This window comes from Podarcis vaucheri (genome assembly GCF_965113315.1).
Source record: "Podarcis vaucheri genome assembly, chromosome: 2".
Lineage (NCBI taxonomy): Eukaryota > Metazoa > Chordata > Lepidosauria > Squamata > Lacertidae > Podarcis > Podarcis vaucheri.
In genome coordinates this window covers 45,672,560-45,691,114 of record NC_138760.1, presented here as the reverse complement: position 1 = coordinate 45,691,114, position 18,555 = coordinate 45,672,560, and the positions used below count along the sequence as shown (strand labels likewise).

At 42.6% G+C, this 18,555-nt stretch overlaps 1 protein-coding gene across 4 annotated transcripts in view; it reads right to left on the bottom strand.

Moving 5' to 3' along the window:
* Positions 1-18,555, bottom strand: part of MYH10 (myosin heavy chain 10) — a 71,872-nt gene that overhangs the window by 49,350 nt on the left and 3,967 nt on the right. For all 4 annotated transcript variants that reach the window (XM_082213795.1, XM_082213798.1, XM_082213796.1 and 1 more), the window contains exons 2-4: positions 16,825-17,197; positions 10,237-10,393; positions 1,327-1,354 (exon numbers count right to left, since the gene is read on the bottom strand). In XM_082213795.1, the coding sequence (XP_082069921.1) occupies positions 1,327-1,354; positions 10,237-10,393; positions 16,825-17,172 (533 nt within the window). In that variant the 5' untranslated portion in view covers positions 17,173-17,197. The remainder of the gene's footprint in view (positions 1-1,326; positions 1,355-10,236; positions 10,394-16,824; positions 17,198-18,555) is intronic.

The following is an 18,555-nucleotide window of genomic DNA, read 5'->3' as shown; positions in this document are numbered from 1 at the left end:
TTAATTCTCCGCCCTCCCCCCCTAATAGTGTATTGTTGCCAGATGGTGAACTATACAAGATTTCCTGGAATAGGAATACTTGATGAAAGAGGACACACACACTCCTGGCCTTTAGAACACTTTTGGATCATTCCATGACTGATGTTGGATTTTCACATTTCACTGCCAAATAGACTTGTTATATACTGGAGACATATGTTCACCGATATTAACTTATTAGTTACGTATGGGGTTCCCACTGACTAACCCAAAACTTTTACATTTTTCACTGGTTTTATTATGTGACAAATGATCCTCAGAAGACAGACTGAAGACCTCATTAGTCCTCTCATCTCCCCCTGTATTTTCAGTGCCTTTGCCGCTTGACTTCCGTATTCCTTATGAATCTGTGAATTATGAATGAAAGATGTTTGAGGTAAAAGACAGTGACTGCCTTGGCGACCATGGGAATGGCGCAGATAGTGTGAAGTGGGGTTACTGCCCTTCACTAAACCCCTAAATAGCTGGAAGTCATTCTTCCAGATCTCACATGAATGATATGCTTAGATTTATAGCCTAATCCAGGCATAGGCAAGCTTCGGGCCTCCAGATGTTTTGGCCTACAACTCCCATGATCCCTAGCTAACAGGACCAGTGGTCAGGGATGATGGGAATTGAGAGCCAGTGTGGTGTAGTTGTTAAGAGCGGTAGTCTCGTAATCTGGGGAACCGGGTTCACATCTCCGCTCCTCCACATGCAGCTGCTGGGTGACCTTGGGCCAGTCACACTTCTCTGAAGTCTCTCAGCCCCACTCACCTCACAGAGTGTTTGTTGTGGGGGAGGAAGGGAAAGGAGAATGTTAGCCGCTTTGAGACTCCTTGAAGGGAGTGAAAGGCGGGATATCAAATCCAAACTCCTCTTCTTCTTCTTCTAGTCCAAAACATATGGAGGGCCGAAGTTTGCCTATGCCTGGCCTAATCCATCCTAAAGCCATGGTAAAAAGTGGCAGCAAGAGTTGGCTCGCAACAGGAGCTAGAATAACAGTTGCGAGAGCAAGCAGTGAACTGTGAAGTTCCCAGTTCCAAGCTCACCTCCATGAAGGCACTGGACACACTAGATCCAGTTCCTATTTTGGCAGGAATGCCACAGCCGGCCTCCTGCAATGGAACTGCAGTACATAGTTTGGTAATAATGATCTCTGCCACCCGTGAGATCGTTCAGTGAATAAAGTTAAATGTTAACTCTTGTGTAACTCATCTTAGGAGCCCCTGTTCCCAGTGAATTTGACAAATAGTAGTCATCACACTATCACAGAACAAAGCTAAGCTCCAAAATGCATTTACTTACGTGCAAAGAATTGATTGGTCCTCACGATCTGCAAAGGAAAAGGGAACAATTTATGATTGACATTTTGGTGCACATATTTTGCTAATAAGGTACGCAGAGACAGAAAACCTGAGAGGAGGGAGAGTAAAGGTGACAAGAAGATACCAGGAATAGCTAGAACCTTAATATTAGCCAAACGCAAATTCTCACCTCTGTAACATCCATCCACAACCCCCCTAATTTTTAAATCAAATCACCCAGACAAGGTGAGTGTAGGCACATGTATATATGCAGTCCTTCAGGCACCCTCGATTTAAACTATGGAAGACTTATAAGGTTAAAACATGCCCTGAATTGAGCCTGAAAGTGGTGTTAACTTAAACAAAGGTCATACAAGGTACTAACCGAACAAGGTTTGACCTATATGCTGCCAAGCCTCGTTATTTTATACTACTGCTGACAAAAGGGCTCTCTGCATAAGTCTACAGTAGAGAGACAAGAATGTCACCACTTCAACATGCCTACCATACATTCCCCCTTCCTTTGGAGCTACCAGCCTTTTGGGTACAAGTAAGCAAATTTGGAATTTTGAGCAAGTGCCATGGGCACCAGTCACACAAAGTGGCTGCTGCAGGGGTAAAGCATAACACAGAATAGTTATGACATTTTTTAAAAAGACAGGAGCACAAAATAGTCACACCACCAATGGGAAATACCTATATTAGCTGCAACTTTATTTGCTCAGAAAGCAGCTCATTGCACCTCTCCTCTGTTAAGAATAGATGAGAGTGTGGATGTCCAGTCCTGACATCTAATAAAATATGGGCATGTTTCAGAGGTGTGTGTTCAGTGTAGGAGAGGGCTGAGCAAGTGTAAACAGGAACTGAGCAAGAACAGAAAACAGTTTCTTGTGCATTGTGGATTTCTGAAGGCGTATTTACTGTGACCTCACAAAGGCACCATAGGAGGTACAGCCTGTGACTGCCGAAATGGCCGGAAAACCTCATATGCAAGCAAAGCAAAGACAAATAACTATTCGAACAACTATACAACCTAGCCTCCTCTGGAAAGAGCTCTTTCAGCAAGTATTGTTGAAGTTTGGCATTGAGGTGCCAACCAGCCATAGACCTATCAAGTCTCATTTCACCATACATTTTTTCTTTCAGGGACTGCTCATACAATGTATATGTTTTTGACATAACCAGCTGGTGAAAGATTTGAAATGAAAACTCGTAATTTTAAAATATTGCCTTAAAGGTGATGTGTCGTGTCAGATACAAGCCCTATCCACTTAAAAAGATTAATGTTTAAACTTATATTTGTAGAAGAAATGTTAGCATATTGAAAAGCACACACAGATATAAACTAACGTAGTACCCCTCGGGAATCATTCAACAATAAGCAGAAATAAATGCAGCTGTTACACATCACTTTGACATTCATGGAACACAAAAATATGGTTATGTTATAGCAGCAGATAATTTACAGGGCTGCCTATGTCTGCGCAGAGCAAAGGATGGAGACTTAAGCATTATTTTCTTTAAAGAAAATTTATAAAGGCTGCTAGAATGCTTCTGCCTCATTTCTGCCACCAACAGCAGACTGCAAGCTGAGCCAGAAGCAGAATATGAAGCAAGAGAAGAGCACAGTTTGGACTGGGCTTCTGGGGTAACTTAGAAAATAGGAATAATGAAAAACAAAGTAAATGGCTGGAGATACTTTGGAATAACTAGTAGACAGTGCTACACAACATATGATGAGCTTTTCCACCAATTTCCCTAGGGGTCAGAAGATTAATTCATTCTTTACTAGCCACAAAAATCTTGGGCAAAGGGAGACTTACTATTACAATTTGTATTCTAATTCACCATCAATGCATGGGCAGTAACTTCCACTTTTCCCTCTTTATTAGCATTGCTCTTCATTATTTATTTATTTTTTTGAGGGAGAGGACAGTGTTTAATATTAAGCCTTGTAAAGACAAAAACCCAAGTGTTTAGACCAGGCATCCCCAACCTTCAGCCCTCCAGATGTTTTGGACTACAATTCCCATCATCCCTGACCACTGGTCCCGTTAGCTAGGGATCATAGGAGTTGTAGGCCAAAATATCTGGAAGGCTGCAGGTTGGGGATGCCTGGTTTAGACCAACACTGCTTTGTGAGTTATAACTTTAAAGAGCTTTGAGTTGACATAAGACAGACTTGGGGACTAGGACACTCCTCACCACAATGAGCAGCTACAATTGCTTTTGTGTTGATACAGCAGAAAAGGAGATGCTGGCCTTTCAATACTTAAAAAACCCACAAGGAAGTATGCTTCTAGGAGAACGATATCAGAAAAGCTTTGTGGGGGGAAATTTAAATGAGAATTTACCTGACAGGATTTACCTGTTAAAGTTCATCATAAGCTATTTCCTTCTTTTTAATTATTTATAGTTTCTACATTTCTGTTTCTTGAACAAAGAAAGACTGTGCACCTCGTGTGTCTGTAACAGGGTAATAAAAAGGACAGCCTTTCATAACAAATCATTTTTCATTTTAATCTGCAGTGCTATAGAACTCAGGTAAAGTAAAGTCCAACTGAATATCTCCATAAGTGAAGTGCAAGCTCCTTCATGGGAGGAAGCAAGTGTTTGCTGCCAGCTCCACATGGCTGGTAGGCAGCAAGCAAGCTGGGCCATAAGGCGAGTAGGAAAACCACCCCTGCCACTTCTCTCACCCACAAACTTCTTTCCAAACCAACCAGAATGCAACAGTGCAGGCCCTTCTAGTTCCAGCAATTATTTTGCATCACTCTGCCATTCCCATCTCCCGCATCATACAGGGTCACCAACACAGCACCCACAGGAAAAAATGAATGAAGACCTTTGTGAGTGCCTGTGAAGCCACAGGCACCAGGTTGGTGATCCTCACACTAGGTGATCTTGGGCCAGTCACTACCTCTCAGCCTAACCTGGGATCTTCTGAATAAATACTATTGCTATACATCCCCCACCTTCCTAGTACTGTACTCTGTCATTAAACCAATACAGAGACGTATGTGTGTGTGAGAATACTGGACAGCTTGAAAAATAACTATTAATAACAATGTCAATGAAACTAGGTTAATCATGACCCCAGCTTGGCAATATAGTTTACAGGAAACTCATTCAACATTAAACTGTTTTTGTAAGAGTTAACAGACTCTAAATACAGCATGCCCAAAGCAGATATACACAAACGCCAGAAAAGTAATGCCAATGTTTATACAAGGGCAGCTATTACTTTTAAACCTAGTTATAAAACTTTCAGAAACACTTGTCTGAACACAACTCGTTTTGAAAAATGAAGTTAGTTTATAAAGAGAACTCTGGAGTTAATTCATGTTCATAATGTAGCCAAAGTGTATTACCGGACATGCACGCAAGATCAGTTAAGAAATTTTGTACCCTGACTAAGTTTATTAAGAGTTACTTATTTTTTACAAGCTTCTTTAACTTAGATTTCATGCATTAATGTTTAATAGAACAGTTAAGTCCAGTAGCATCTAGCAAGGCAGCACAGGTAGTAATGCACTGTTAAGCCATCTTCCCAATGCCAGGTATCATTGCCAGTTATTGAGAGGGGGGAGACAAGGCACTGGAGAGCTCAGCATGGCAGGATTGCCTCTGCTGTTGCACCTGTACACCACTAAACTCTCCACTGCCCTTCCCCTCTAAGTAACCAGCAGCAATGAAGTACTGGGAAGTCAGGTGAGCAGCACAGCCCCACCCACACTGCCACACCAGCCACTACTAGCCGTTTTGCAAACAGAACAGCCTTGTGGACAACTCTGTATATCTAACAGCTTTACTGTATCATAATTCACTGAAAGAAAAGGTCTAAGTTTAGTATAATCATTTAAATTATCCTATACAGTGTACCCTCGGGTTGCAAACGTGATCCGTGCGGGATGCACATTTGCAACCTGCAGCAAGCATGAATGACTGAACAAGAACTTATCATCTGTAATTTGGTATCAAGTACCACTCAATCAAATGCATGCTTATTCACAGCTACCGTCGAATTCAATGGGATTTACTCCCAAGTGTACAAAATATTACAGCCTCCACATAAAAGCAAGTACTTCAAGCGGTGGTAGAGATGTAGCTCTGCACAGTGTTACGCTTTTTGCATTTTAAGAGCATGCATCTAAGGTCAGCACAAGGCAAACATCACATGAGCTAGGGCTTTATGCTAACCATTTTATGTAAGCAATTTTTAAATCAAGGTACTACCAAATTTATCTTTTAGCATTATATTCTATCAAAGTTTATTGAAGCAGAAAAAACAAGAGGATGCAATTCATTTAACCAGCCCCATCCACTGAAGCCTTGCACAAGGACTTTGACTTGTACAAGGGTACTTTCCCCTCCTACTCCCCTCAGCATCCCCCCAAAACTGGGAATTTTGTGGGGTGGGGGAGAATCCCAAGAACAGGGGGCAGAAGAGGGAGATTTCAGCTTGCCACACTTAGAAGAATGTCACAGTGAATTCCACCCAGAGGCATTATCTTGAAAAAAGGCAATGAAGCAAAGCAAATGCTTAAAATGCTTCTTTATACTGAAAAGGGGGCGGGCAAAGGGATGCTAATCCACTAGTTTGTAACCTCTACCTTTGGCTTCAAACCTGATCGGCCAGAAGTTTTCTTCCTTCATGAATGTTTATCTTTAAAGTAAGCAAGCCTGCTTTTCCTGCATTCCTAGAGAACACTCACTTATCTCCTCATTCTCGTCTGTGTACCTCCAAGATTTCTTCCAGTTATCAAACACTGTGAGAAATCATAAGCTTATTTGGAATACTGTGTACTGTTTCTGGTCACTTCACCTCAAAAAGGATAATTGCAGAGTTGGAAAAGGTTCAGAAAAAAGGCAACCAAAATGATCAAGAAAAGCAGTGGAGCAACTCCCCTGTGAAGAAAGATTAGTTTCGAGAAAAAGCAAGAGGGGACAGGGTTGAAGTGTGAAAATGTATGCAGGGTGTGGAGAAAGTGGTTAGAATTTTCCCCCTCCCACTCAGAAGAACTCATGGACAACCAGTGAAACTGAATGTTGAAGGAGAAAGCACTCCTTCACACACCATACAGCTAAACTATGGTTTTTTTTCTCCCACAAGAGGCTGTGATGGCCACCAACTTAGATGGCTATAAAATAAGATTAGACAAATTCATAGAGGATAAGGCTATCAGTTTCTGGGCCAAAGCTCTACAGATGTAGTTGGTTTCCAACTCCCATCACCCCCCTGAACGTGCCTCTGGGGCTGCTGGGAGATGGAGTCCAACAAAACCTGGAGGGCCATAGCTTCCCAGCCCCTGCTCTAGGATATCCCACACACAGCACGGCACCAAGACCTTGAAAACGAACATTCAACTTGACTGAATTTACTGTTAGACACAGTTGATGCAGCAGTTCGAAGAGAATAGCCAGACTCCTGCTCCACTTCCTGCATATGACAAAGACACAATTCATCTGACATTTTCCAGTTCCTCCCTGCACACTTAAGAAACCCGTCTTGTTCTAATCCGCTGCAACACTATCATTAAATTTTATAAAAGCAGACTTTGTTTACCAACTCTTGGGTCTGTCCAAGTCCCATGAAGAGCTAAGTGAGGCTTTAGCAGGGTTGGCAGTTTGACAGAAGCACAACTGCAACCCATTCAAAGTGCAAGGAAGATAAAGTAGGAAGAACGGCAAAAGAAGAAAAAAAGAAAAGATACCCAAACACCATAGACCCTTCTGCAAACTTTCAGCTAGCTGGAAAGCTAGGAATACAATTAGAACTTAATGGTTTTGAAGAACAGGCATATCAATACAGTATGAATCAGGCCAAATTTACAGGAACAAGCAGAACAATTGAGTTAGGCCAGTGAGAGAGTTTAGCAAACCTCACCTGTATGTTAGTACTACTGAATATTGGAGGAAGAAAACCCCCTACCATTGACAACACATTTTGAACTCCATCCAGATCGAACCTGTAAGGAAATTTGAGGAGCTGCAAATATGACTTCCTAAATTTTGTGGTGGATTTTCTGGATGTAACTAGATTCCTTTCATAGCGGCCTACGCTAGATGAGGATTCTAGACATCATATATGCCATAAGAAACCTGAGGCCTCCATGCCTACTTCAAAGTGCAGATACTTCCCCTATTACACCAGAGTGCCAATTTTCAGATGCTTTGCGGTAGCTCAAGCTGAAACCCCCTCCAGTTTCGCAATTTTGATATGCAGATTCAAAATAGGGTACATCCATTTTTTTAGTAGAAATTTGGTTTTTCTCATCTTCCCAGTAAATTCTGAGAAAATCTAGTAATCACCAGCACACTGTCCAAATTTAACTTCCCCCCCAGAAAGCTAGACACTGTGTGAGATGGAAACCCCCCCCCCAAAGCTCCTCCACTGCCCCAAACAGAACAAGTGGCCTAAATGACCCTCAACGCAGTGGTACAAATTTTAAAAGCACAGAAGTTGTCCTCAAGACGCAAGCAGCTTAGTTAAGCCTGCCTTTAAAAGAGTAGCACAAATCATCCCTAGTGTAATTCAGAAGATTCTTCAAGCTCTCCCCTCAGTGGTTACTCCCGCCTAAGCTGAAGGCTTAGATACCTAGAGAGCAGCGTGACTGCTTCTCTCCGAATTCCTTGTGTCCCTGCATGATCACGGAGGTCTTTGTGGGAGTCACTTTTAGTGGTCCACCATGGCTCAAATCCATAGTTGGTATCCAACAGGAGCTGTACACTTAGTATTACTGGCCCCATTTTATGGAACTCCCTTCCAGTTAATGTCAGGCAGCCGCCGCCACCATTCCCCGCCCCCCCCCAAAAAAACTTCTGGTGCCTACTGAAGACTTTATTATTATTATTATTATTATTATTATTATTATTATTATTATTCCAGCAGGCATTGTAATTGAGGTTTGATTTTATAGTTTTGACCAATTTATATTTTTTGCACTGTATTCCTGCAAACCACTTAAGAGACGACTGTAGTTAAGCAGTATATAAATTGTTTGATATATAAATAAATCATGCACATGTCCCCAGTCCTGGAGGCAGAGAGCACAGCTTTTCAGTGCTCTGCCTTTCATGTACCAGAAGCAACAACTGTAGTTTTAATAATGCCAAGTGTTAAAGCACAACAGCTGCCAAGTGCTCCATTCTCCAGTCCTTTCTTCACTTGGCAGTGAAGTCATGAAACAGAATTATCTCCTCAAAGCCTATTGCCTGAAATTTATTCCCATTTCCCATTTGAGAGAGGCCAAAACTTGAGGGCTCCAATTAATGTTAAACATCATGCTAACAGTCTTTAATGCATTAATGTCTATTAAGGCAATTTAACCATTCATAAAAGATTCTGCTGACAAACTCCAGGGATAACAATGTGATTAGCGAGAAGTGGAAGCCCCCAAGGGGCAAATTTTCTACAAGTGGTTTCATTTAGTCTGCAAAGTCTTCCATAAGTAAGTACTAAGCATCTCTTCGAGTGTAGAACGTGGAGTCCCTCTGCCCCAAGGATCGCCACTGGGACCTGTGCTTTTCAACTTGTTCATAAACTATCTAGAGTTGGGAGTCAGCAGGGAAGTAGCCAAGTTTGTTGATGGTGGTAAATTGTTCAGGGTGGTTAAAACAAAGCAGTGTTGTGAAGCTTTCCAAAAGGATCTCTCCAAACTGAGAGAATGCATGGGAAAATGACAAATACAACTCAATTTTAAAAATGATAAACATCAGGGCGAAAACCAGAATCTCTAAGTGATACCCACTACTTCCATGTAGTTTTCTTTAACAGGTAAACATAAAGGCCCCCTGGCCGGTTAAGTTGAGTCAAAGTTTTATTTCATAACCCTGAAAGGATAGATAAAAAGGCAGAATATTTGAGTACCGGCAATAGGCTTTGAACAGTGGGTTAGCCCAGACTTGCAAAGGACTTAACATCTAGTACTTCTGCAGCCATTTCCAGGTCAGAGGATTCAGTTACACAATGGCAATTGGAAAATCCAAGAACTAGATCTCTCTCTCTCTCTCTCTGTGTGTACGTGTGGTGCCCTAAAAAGTCTTCCCCATTTTATTTTATATTAGCTGCCTACTAACTGAAGTTCTTAAGATGGCAGAGTATAAATATATCAAATAACCACAACCTATGAAGGCCAAGGGAAAAGTGAAACAGGTCAGTTTTACCAACAGGAAGGTGAAAATGTAGCATATGGATAGATGGATAGGCAGATACTGAAAATGATTCCCGGCGATGTATTCAACACTTTGAAGTGTGCAGAAACCCTGAAAATGCTGTAGCATAATCTTCTTGTAGCCATTTTTCACAGCATCCCATGCATGAAACAGAAGCCATGAATCCAACTCCTCAAGTAGCAAGGGAAATATGAAGTTTGAAAATTTGCACCTTCACAGTAGGGTTCACCTCTCCCTCCCCATAGTCAGTTTCAGAATTAGTTCTCACTAAAAAGCTTGGAGGGGGAGAGATAATTCATCTGAGGTTTTAATTAATTTAACCACCATCGAAGAACTTGTCAGACAGTGGTATTTGGGTAATTGAGAACTTAGCAAGATGTGGTAGGTAGAGTAACATTTTACTCTATAGTGCATTATTTGGGTGTTTCTATATTTAACAATATGGCATACAAACTGATTGAAACATCTGTGCAGTAAGCAAAATTTGTGAAATCCATATTTAGGATGTCTCCAATGTGATTCGTAACATTTTTTTAAATATACTGGTAGCTACCTTCATAACTTTCATTGGTAGCCACAGTATGGATATATCAAATAACCTATGAAGTCATTGGGAAAGTATAAACAGGTCAGTTTTACCGACAGAAAGGTGCAAATGTAGCATACGAATAGGCAGATACCGAAAATGATTCCCAGCTGCATACTTAACACTCTACGTTTAAAGTGTGCATCTTACCTTGCAACATGCATCGATATGCTGATTCGGATATTGCATAAATATGTGGAGGCATCTCATGGCGTTTCTTTCCTCTGTACATTTCAATGATGTTCTCAGAGTAAATTGGGAGGTTCTTATAAGGATTTATGACTACACAGAAGAGCCCGGAGTATGTCTACAGGGAGGGGGAAGAAAAGTTGATTAGTCTCTCCCAACCTGCATTAACCTAACCTGTATGTACTACTGTTTAATTTTTTTAACTGATTGTTAAATAAATAAAACTTTCCCCCCATTATCTTTGGTTTAATTCACGATGCTAAACTGTGTCTAAGAGTGAACAGGAAAGCATGCAGGTGCAGAGTTATAAAATAGTGGCTACTTCACTCCTACTGCACTGTTGGAAAATAAGCCATGGTTTGGATTAGAATTACACATGAACCCAGCCTCATGGATTGTCTAAACTATGGTTTGTCCTGCAACCAAGGTTTGCTTTTGGTTTACACCTTGTGGTTGTCAAACCACATGCCTAGCAGGAGCAGAGAGGAGAAAGATGCTTGTTATTTTCTAAATATGCAGCAACATGCTTGCTCTTTCACATACTGCCATGGTTTGGCTTAGTGTGACATGCAAACTGAGCCACTGATTCCTATCCATCCTGTCCTTAACCACACAATGCTCAATGCTTTTTGTTCAGAAACATACACCATGTACTGTTAGCTTACACACATTTCACTCCTGCATAGATACAAACAAGAAAGTGGGGGAGACATGTTCCACACTATAGCATTATTGAAATAAAGGTACTTGGTAGGTCTTTTAGAACAGTGTTTCCCAACCTTTTTTGGGCAAAGGCACACTTGTTTGATGAAAAAAATCTCGCGGCACACCACCATTACAGCCCCGTGACGTCAGCGCGCAGCGTCACGCCGGGAGGGACGCACGAAAGTGAAAGTTTTCATTTTTTTTCCCTCCCCCTTGCCGGGAAACCTCCAAGCTTTGGGGGTGGGGGGGGAGGAGGCAGCAAAGCGAGGGACTGAGGGACCCTAACCCTAACCCTCACCGATCACCCGGGAAAGCATGCGAACGAGGAGCCCCCGTGTCCTGCTCCCGGCGGCGGACAGCACAAAGCGAGGAGGCCTGGACAAGGCAGCACGCTCCCCGCTCTCGCTGCATCGGGGCTTTTCTCCTCCAGGCCGCTTTCGAAGTCCCCTTCTCCGCTCCCAACAGCTGGAGCCGCTGCTTCCAGGCCCTGTCCGAGCCCCGACTTGTGGCCTCACTTCGAGGAGCGCCTGTTGCTGGGGACGGGGCTGCATCCCCCTCAGCCGCCGCCTCGCTTCCTTCCAGGAGACCCGACGGCTCTCCCGCTCGCCCTCCTGCGCCCGCAGCAGACCGAGACCTCCCCGCCCCCGCCCGGCCCTACCTGGGCGCCTCCAAGCCCGGCCGGCTCCGCGTTGCGCTCCACGCCGGGCAGCTGCAGCGGGGGCGCGCGGCGGCCCGGCTGAGTGCGCCCCGGAGCCGCCGCACCGTCGCTCGCGAGTCCCTCCGAGAGCCCTCGGGACTGACTCCGGAGTCGCGAGGCGGCGCGTCGCCCAGGGAAGGGGCGGCTTCCCACAAGTCCTCCGGGAAGCAAACGCCCTCGCCCGCCTCCCTCCAGGCAACATCTCGCGGCACACCAGGCAACATCTCACGGCACACTTGTGTGCCGCGGAACACCAGTTGGGAAACACTGTTTTAGAAGACTTCAGCTGCAAAAGATAGTTTACTGCTATAGCTCATGTCAACATCAGGGATGGGAGGAACAGCACAAGGTCTGGAGCTGATGTTTATTTGCCCTCCTACTTAAACCAGCAGAGGAAAAATTCAGATGACATCCAAGCACAAAGAGTGTTGCATTTCGCTGGTGCAGAAAAAGATTTTAAGCTCTCCACTTTGCTTACTGGATCTTGGATGGACTGGTGACATCTCACAGGAACCTCCGGAACCTGCATGAGACCTTCCCAGAGCCTAATAAGCAATGTAGAGGGCTTAAAAGCTCTCTCTGCCTTCCGAGTGGGGCAAGCCCCACTCAGTGCACCAGCTTCAGAAAGGTAGGGGTGGTCACATGGAGGGGGGGGAATTCTGTGGTGGTTCTGATTATAAATGTTTTCAGCTTTATGCACAACCCCTCTGAAAATAACCCTGTGCAAGTTACAAGCCTACTGTATACTATGATCGCAGTCTGGGCATGGATAATGGAAAAGCTCTAGTTTCAAGACTGATGCTGGTACCTCTTTGCATAACTAGATGCCCCATTTGTGGCAAGTCAGAGTCTTGCTAGATTTTAAGCCAAAGATATTAGACCATCTTAAAACACAGGCCCAAATATCTTTTTTGAAATTCTGCTTCTCAAGTGAAGGAACAATATATAATCTGTAGCAGTAACAGCATATAAACCCCTGTCCTATACTCCCCTTCCTCAGTAGTGCACTGTTCTACAACTTTCTTAGGATTTTGGGTTCTCACTTCAGCTGCCACTTCCTAAGGAGGAACAGAACAGTATTTTCGGCTAGCGGGCTCCTCAATTCCATAAATACAAGGCTAGTTTATCTATGCCATACTATTAAGTAGCCTAGAAATGGGAACGTTATTAAAAAAAAGCAATAAAAGAGAAGACCATCATGTGCGCTGTTCTACAACTCATGTTAGTGTGAAGATTTAACCTAATAGTACTGAACAAGATGAAAAACAGATCGAAGTACACACACATAAAAAAAGTGAATGTGTGTCTTGAGGTAGCGTGGGGGGAATACTTATTTATGCCTCCTCATCAGCAGGTTTTTGAAACTTAATGCTACTACAACACAAGACAGTATTGCTTAGTAATTTGAAATCTACATAAGGCCCACAAAGCATCCTGAAGGAAAATATGGTACAATCTGTCACAGTTATCATTGGAGTGTGGATATTTGTGGAACCCTGTCAAGAGTACATTCCAGCATTCCTAGCCCCTTTTGAACAATAAGACCTAAGACTTGTTCTTCAAGAAAAGGAAGCTATCAGTTGCTTGAATTTGGCAGGGTTTTCAATTGCTTATCATGTTAGCAGTGGAAAATATTATATTCAATTTAATTATAATTTCATTATCACAGAATGCATATGTCCTTTACACTGATCCTAGCAGTTTAGTCCGGTACATCTGTACTTCTGCAAAGTGAAGAATTTGTAGCTAGTGCAATCACAATAGCCAAATAAAGAATTCTGTTTTTTTAAAAAAAAATAAGTCTCTAGTCATCCTACAGAAGCTCAAAAGTGGCCTCTGGTCATAAAGAAAAGTTTATGTACCCCACATAATTTCATAATCGCTTCCACCTAAACCCCCTATTGTCTACCACTTTCTCAGCTCTCTGGGGGCAGCCCTTAAGACAACTCACAAAAAATGCTCAAATCAACCACTTGATACAAAACACAGTGAAAAGTAAATTTGCATTGTATTGATTTTCATGGTTTATTTTGAAAAGTAGAAGGCAAATTTCCGCAGTACAATATTTCCTGATTCACTGAATACAAATGTGGTGTTGCATTTGGCTACAGCTCCTCTTTCAAATACCATTTTATAGCTCAAACACAAATCTTCCTTTCCTAATGCAATTTAAATATGAATTTCTTCACTTCAGGTGTTTCTAAAACAGAAGGCTGCATAGACTGTTTTGCCTACAATATGTGGTATAATATGACTCAACTCAAAACTGTGATTTAAACATTTCAGGTATTATTAATGTTGACTTCTTTTTCTTGGTGTAGAAATTAAGATCTAGGCCAGTGCCAATAACATGCCACACAGTAACTGCTTTGTTGAATTATAGTTATTCACTTTGAACTAGACCTCAAAATAAGTGGTACAAATCTCAGATTTGGCATGGAAAGATTCAGATTTTGAAATTTTAAACATTTCCATTAGAAATTTTATACTGAGAGTCACCTAAAGATCAAAATCAAGTCTTTACAATGCTGCTACCCCCTTTTAAAATAAGTTGGGTGTGGGGAATTGAAACAAGGATCTTCTACATACAAAGCATGTGCCCTACCATTGAGCTACAGCTTTCCCCTTGAGCTTTTACTACCTTCTCAATATGTGCATTGGATAAATGTAGGATATAACAATGGATAAACCCAGGACCCTAAGGTGGCGTTATCTCTAGATACTGAGCTGGGCTTTCCTCTGCACCCACCCCACTTTGTAGTTCTACCTTGCTTTTTCTTCTGTCTTGAGAAAACAGAGTAGAAAGAAATAAATATATTAGTGAAGGACAGAAGGGAGTCTGAAGCTTCAAGTTTTCTTGTTGTGTCTTGACATATGAACGTATGGAAGGGGAAGGAGCATGAATCAGCTATCTGAGTATGTAGGATGCAGCAGACTGCTATAGTTTGACTACATTCAGTATTGGAGGGAGGGAGGGGAGAAGGAATTTATAAGCTTATGTGAAGTTATTTACTGTTATCCAAAAACCATGTAAAGGGTGGAAGGGTGACTTTGGGAGTTATTTAGGTGGGCTGAGAAAATATTGCCACTGTTACTATTTTTTTGAAAAATGGGGGAAAGTTGAGTGATTTTAAAAGGGGGCATATTTGTATTTAATTTGGTAAAGCCAAACAAGCAGCCACTATAAGATTCTGAAAGATGGGGCACATTGAACTAGAACAGTGTTTCCCAACCACTGTTCCGCGACACACTAGTGTGCCGCGAGATGTTGCCTGGTGTGCCGCGGGGAAAATTAAAAAATTCGAAAGATTTTTTAAAAAAATAAATGTCAAATTTTCGCCCACTAGGCGGGCGCCGGACTGTGTCCACCCTATTTTCCATCCGTCCTGGGTGGGGATCAGATCAGATGGGATCAGATGAGAGCGGACCGCCTGTCCGCTCTCATCCGATTCCCCATAGAGAGCAGCGGGGCTCTGACATCTCCCTCTCCGCACACAGTGGTGGTGTGCCTCGTGATTTTTTTCATGAAACAAGTGTGCCTTTGCCCAAAAAAGGTTGAAAAACACTGAACTAGAAGTCCACCAATGCAAATTGACCCAATGTCCACTGTCATACACAATCTGGCAAGGAATATGATAGACGGTCATAGTGGGAGTAAGAATGGGAATGAGGTACCAAGGCAAAATAGATAAAAAAAATTTAAATGGTGAGACTTTTTAAAAATAGCTAGTGAGGAAGTCATGTGTATTTCTTGGGGGATTGTACTCCATGAGTAAGGGGCTACCAGTGAAGATCACTTGTCTTCAATATCATTCAACTATTAACACACAGAGTCTAGTTTATTAAAGCAGTTTCTAGGTTCAGCTATAAAGGGAGACTGTGGGTTAAGAAACCCTAAAAGTTTTATATTATGGCATGTGAGAGAAAAGAGGAGGAAAAAATATGGGCACAATGATCCTTTTTCAGTCAAATAAAACACATGTTATTTGGCCATTACTGTCATACCTAAGCCATGCCTATAAGTCAAAACTAGCACCTTGCATTGTGCACAGGACACAATTACAGATTCAACGTATACTTCGGAGCACAGATATAATTTGGTTCTAACAAACCCAGCCCTAGATAATCTACCACATTCTGTGCCTGTGGAAAATTCTATTTTCAGGGGCACGCCCCACACAGAGCACATTACAGGTATCTGATCCTTTGAAGGTGATCTGAATTATCCAACAATAAGAGATGCCAACAATCAAGGAGAAATACCTAGCTGAAATCCAGCCAACAAAGCTGAATATGCATAGCGATTACTAAACTCGACTGACAAGGAGGATGTAAGCCACATCTAGAACAGGAATCCTAAACTCCCCAAGGCCACAGGACCTGCCAGCTATTATCATCACTTCCACCTTGCCAAGATTCAACTTCAGCTGGTTCACCTGTATCCAGCTCCTGACCATGTCCAAACACTGAATAAGCATTCTAAGGACAGGTGCAGCCCTGGAAGAAAAAGTCAAGGTTGCATATCTTCACCAGTTGCAGTAGCAGCTTGCAAATCAGCTCTCCTATCTTCCTAACACTGCATGTTGCTGCCAATTACCTAAGAGGGGGAGGCAAGGCCACAGCGTTGGGGGAGTCAGATTAGCTCCCTGCTGCTTTGTCCCTCCCCCTCTCAGTAACAATAGTGATGCTTAGGGAAGGTAGGAGAGCAATGTTTCACCCGTGCAACCTCTCTTGACTGCTACTGACTACTTGTCTATGCCCCAAAACTATGACCAAGCCCAGGGGCCAAAAACTCATCAAGAGAAGCTTGGAAATAAAAGGTTCCAGTCACACAATGAAGAGATGTTCGTGACCAGTTTCAAAGCCTTCCCGGCCACAAATGCTGAAGCATTCAAAAATGTTTGTGTGTCCTGGTCACCTTATCACTACCCACAGTCAAAAGTATCAAGAGCCACAGACTATCTAGTAAGAAAAAGTAGGGTGATTATCACAACCCTAACCACACTGTGGATCAAGTTACAAGTTATACATAACATCAGGCTGGCATTAAAAAAGATACAGGTACTTTTTCACATTTCAGTCAATAAGGAAGCTGTTGTTGGTGGCTCCATGGTCCAGTAAAGGGCAGACAAATAATTATTACTTACATAAATGAGCCCAGAGTAGTATCGGTCCTTCAAATTATGTAGAACAGAGGCCTCATTTAAGCAGGTTAATTCTGCCATGTCTTCCACTTTAGAAAATTTGGGAGGGTTCATCTTCTGAATGTCATCTTTGTTGACAACCGCTTTCTTCCCATTCTCAGCCAGTTCAACCAGCACTTCATCTCCCCTCTCCTCTTTGATGCTTGCAGCTTCAAAGCCATGACGTTCTGAAGGAATCCACACAAGTTTTTTAGCAGTCCAGTCAGCCTGTGTAGCAGGGTTGTAGATTACTGCCCTGTCCACAAAGAGATATCTCTCAGGGTCCTCCTGTCCTATCCTCTGCGCCATCATGAGGGAATTAACAAATAACTGCAACCTAGGGGGAAAAAATGAAAACAGAAGTAGCAGTCACTATTAATACATGAGTTTCTCAAACTCAGCAGATTCTATAGCTAGAGCACTGAATAATCTCAAGAATGTATACCCAAATAGGGGATTTAGCAGATTCTGCAGGAATGGGTACTTATGAAAGCGAAACATCCTATGAAACCAGGCCATTTCTTTAAGAAAGCATATTTGCTCCAATGTAATGCTCATGCTTGCTTAGTAAGAGCCCCATCTGTAGCCATGCAAGTATCTGCATTTCGGCTTGCTTTTCCCATTTGCTTTCAACGCACTGATACTGCAGTCCACCAAGACAAAGGTGGCGCTGTGGTCTAAACCACAGAACCTCTTGGGCTTGCTCATTGTAAGGTCGGCAGTTTGAATCCATGCAACAGGGTGAGCTCCCATTGTTTTGTCCCAGCTCCTGCCAACCTAGCAGCTCGAAAGCATAACAGCACCAGTAGATAAATAGGTACCAGAGTCGAGGGGAAGGTAAACAGAGTTTCCATGTGCTCTGGCTTCCATCACGGTGTCCCTTTGCACCAGATGCGTTTTAGTTATGCTGGCCACATGACTCAGAAAGCTGTCTGTGGACAAACTCCAGTTGATTGAACTTAACGGTCCAGTCAAACCAAAGGCTGCAATCTTATAAACATTTAAGCTAGGGACAAATATTCAACTCTACGGGGCTTATTTTCAATGAAACATGTACACTACACTGCACTTTCTTATGCCAAAGTACTTTGATGTAGGATACCAGTTTCTGTATAGAATGGCTTTAACTTTATAAAGTTATATTTAGTACTGTACAATTTGTTTTTGGTGCAGTAACAGAAATAATCGATTACCACTCCATGACAGCTCCACATCTGTCAGTGCATTCAGTAGTTTCACAACTACCTGTCCAATACATAATAAGAAGCATCAGCAACTTCTGAAGGAGGATAAACCAGCTGAGTTACCAGCTAGGCTCTGCTGGAAGACGGTAGGCAAACAGAAGCAGTGTTCAAAATTCCCCAAGCGCCAGGCACATTTTGCTACTGGCATATGTCCAACTGCAACTACCTTGAGATTTCTGGACACCATGAAACGTGTTCTGGCAAACACACGTTTAAAAACCTCTGCCTTAGTCCAGAGTGAATTTCCACTATGTGTTTTTCTACTTCTTGCATACTGAGACAAGTGAACTGCTGTAAGAGCAAGCTACAGTCAAGCAATCTGGCCCAACCTCCTAGTCCATTGTGGCGACTGTAACCTAGGTTTAAGGTGCCATTTGGCACCTAGCTTATATATCTGAGTTTCTAACACTGAACAGAAGAGGTGGATTGGAGATTTCAAAGGGCAAAATTC